The sequence below is a fragment of the Saccopteryx leptura genome, chromosome 9 (assembly GCF_036850995.1).
Source record: "Saccopteryx leptura isolate mSacLep1 chromosome 9, mSacLep1_pri_phased_curated, whole genome shotgun sequence".
NCBI lineage: Eukaryota > Metazoa > Chordata > Mammalia > Chiroptera > Emballonuridae > Saccopteryx > Saccopteryx leptura.
Window position 1 is genome coordinate 18,236,532 of NC_089511.1, and position 3,058 is coordinate 18,239,589.

General features: G+C 55.7%; 1 protein-coding gene across 1 annotated transcript; it reads left to right on the forward strand.

The window, feature by feature from the left end:
* The first annotated feature begins 446 nt into the window (after positions 1-446).
* THAP11 (THAP domain containing 11) lies at positions 447-2,343 on the forward strand. The gene has a single exon (XM_066349334.1). It carries the CDS (start codon positions 749-751, stop codon positions 1,649-1,651), a length of 903 nt encoding a protein of 300 aa, XP_066205431.1. The 5' UTR covers positions 447-748; the 3' UTR covers positions 1,652-2,343.
* Positions 2,344-3,058: the final 715 nt, after the last annotated feature.

A 3,058-nucleotide genomic window follows, 5' to 3' on the forward strand; every position in this document is an offset into this window, starting at 1 on the left:
CAACGGCTGAGTTGGGGGATAATCCCCAAAGAAGAAAAAAAATCATCCTAAGGTCTTTAGGGGCTCCCCACCTTACTCCCACAGGAATGCCGCTGCTAGCAGCAAGCGATACCACCTCGCCCAAATCCTGGTTCTCAGTAACCCGACCTCTCCCTTAGGCGGCGCTCCAGGCCGCAGCCTCTGTGTTCAGCGCCAGGCATTACGGGACTTGTAGTTTCCATGGACATGTGCCCAAGGCGCTTGCGCATCGCAGGAGCGCGCGCCCTCCGATACCCAAGAGGATTTCGGGTCTTTTAAAAGAGTGGTCCAGGCTACAGCGCTCCAATCCAATACAGTACGCCTCTTTAGTCCACCCGGATGAGCCAGGTCGGGGAAAGAATCTGCTCTGCATGGGCCGTGGCGGTGCCTTGCAAAGCGGCCAGAATAAGCACGCCCCCGCTCCGGAAGTGAGCGGCCTCTGGCGCGGTGCATTGTGGGGGGCGTAGTCCTCCTTCCTAGGCGGTCCTGTGCGGCGTCCCCGGGGCCGACTCCCGAGCGCAGGCGGGCGGCCTGGCGGGCGGCGCAGCACGGGCCAGCGAAAAGCGTATTCTGGGCACGGGGCGCCGGGCCAGCCGGTGCCGAGCAGCAGTAGTGGGAAGCCGCCTAAGGCCTCGCGCGGCGCCGCCCGTCGAGGGGCGGGCGGCGGCGGCAGACGACCGGGCCGTCGAAGGGCTCAGGAGGTCGGTGGGCCGGGCCGCGCGGCGCAGCCATGCCTGGCTTTACGTGCTGCGTGCCGGGCTGCTACAACAACTCACATCGGGACAAGGCGCTGCACTTCTACACGTTTCCCAAGGACGCTGAGCTGCGGCGCCTCTGGCTCAAGAACGTGTCTCGTGCTGGCGTCAGTGGTTGCTTCTCCACCTTCCAACCCACCACAGGTCACCGTCTCTGCAGCGTCCACTTCCAGGGCGGCCGCAAGACCTACACTGTGCGCGTCCCCACCATCTTTCCGCTGCGCGGCGTTAATGAGCGCAAAGTAGCACGCAGACCTGCGGGGGCCGCGGCCGCCCGCCGCAGGCAGCAGCAGCAGCAACAACAACAGCAGCAGCAACAGCCGCAGCCGCCGCCGCCGTCAGCTTCCACCGCCCAGACGGCCCAGTTGCAGTCGAACCTGGTGTCTGCCTCTGCGGCTGTGCTCCTCACCCTTCAGGCCGCTGTAGACGGCAGCCAGGCTCCTGGATCCGTGCCACCCGCGCCCACTCCTCCCACCGGAGAAGACGTGAAGCCCATCGATCTGACGGTGCAAGTGGAATTCGCGACCGCAGAGGGTGCAGCCGCCGCAGCTGCCGCTTCGGAGCTAGAGGCGGCCACCGCAGGGCTGGAGGCCGCCGAGTGCCCTATGGGTCCCCAATTGGTGGTAGTGGGAGAAGAGGGCTTCCCTGATACTGGCTCCGACCACTCGTACTCGTTGTCGTCAGGCACCACGGAGGAGGAGCTCCTGCGCAAGCTGAACGAGCAGCGGGACATCCTGGCGCTGATGGAGGTGAAGATGAAGGAGATGAAGGGCAGCATCCGCCACCTACGTCTCACCGAGGCCAAGCTGCGCGAAGAGCTCCGCGAAAAGGATCGGCTGCTGGCCATGGCTGTCATCCGCAAGAAGCACGGAATGTGAACGGATCTCCCTGTGGCTTTTTGGACTCCCCGGCCTCTGCCAGACTAGGAGGCCTGCAGGCCGACGTTGCGAACTCCCTTATACTCTTGGGACACTGGTTAACTGTACTGAGGCTTAGGGCAGCTGGACTGATTGATGCTGGTGACCTGGCAGTCTTGTTTCCTCCTGAAGTCTGGGACCTCGGACTGTGCACTGGTGACACCAGCAATTATGACTGTCTTCCCCCTCTCCCTTAACCCCTGTTTATGTTGTGGGTTCTAGTTAAGCAGAGGCTTAGGAACCACTGAACTTGAAACTTACCCCTTAGGGATGCAGATGGGATGCCCAAGGACTATGGGTTGGGGAAGACAACACCTTGAGGTTGGCCAGCAATCAGAGACAACTCTTCTGTGTGTAAGTGATAAGGGAGCCAAGTGACATCAGTTCTCCTTTTTGTGCTTTTCTTTCCCAGATGCAGCCTGTGATTCTGATGGGGACTGGCAGATCTGTGCCTATGCCTCCTAAGACCTCCCTCCCCAGGAGGCCTACAAGGGGATCTAGGTGACATGCTGATGAAGATCCAGCTTGCCAGGGACTTAGGTTTATCTTGTTATGTTTGCTACTGGTTACAAATTCTATTTTCTGTACAATTAGACTAAAGTTTTCACTGTGTTTGTTTGGCAAAATGAATTAAACAGAAAGTAAGGTTTTTATTTGGGTTTCGCCATTTCATTTTTATTTATTTTCACCATTTCATTTTTATAAGGACTTAGCTAAGTGGGCCTGAAACATGGGCCTACTGATAGGCCTCAGCCTTAGGTCTCAAGGACCAGACTGACCCTGGAAGCAGAGATTTCTCCATAAAGGAGTCCTAAGCACATGGACCTGGCCTCTTAACCCCTCACAGATATCCTGGCTCAGCTCTTGCCATTTTGGAAACTGCACCAAATGGTCCCAGTTTCTCCATGAATTAGCAACCTGTGTCCTTTGAGTAGGGAGAAGGAACAACTGAGAAGTAAACTAAATTGTGACAACCTACCTTTTTGAGGGTTTTGAATTTCTCATGATCTTTCAGCTAGGGTTGAATTTTACTCACCATTATAGCCCTTAGGCCCAGTACAGTGTCTGACAAACATGGGCATGCAATTACTCAAGTTAGCGAAGGCCACAGTTGGAACCAGCCTTGGCTCTTGCAGCTACAAGGCCTCTTATACAAATATCTTTGGCCTTGGTACTCTCAGTATGAAGGAGCTGGATACATAGAACACTTTAAGGAGTAGGAATTGGGATTCATAACTCCTTGACTAATTTTCTTGAATATTTCCATCTTTCTTAAGATTGGACTTTGTAGGAGTGATATGGCATTTTTATCTATAGCTCCAAGTTATTTTGCTCAAATCTAGTGAAGAGAAGCAAATGCTTTTTAAA

Bases quoted from the DNA above. Each gene is read 5' to 3' on its own strand.
- THAP11 (XM_066349334.1), top strand. From the start codon at position 749: ATGCCTGGCTTTACGTGCTGCGTGCCGGGCTGCTACAACAACTCACAT.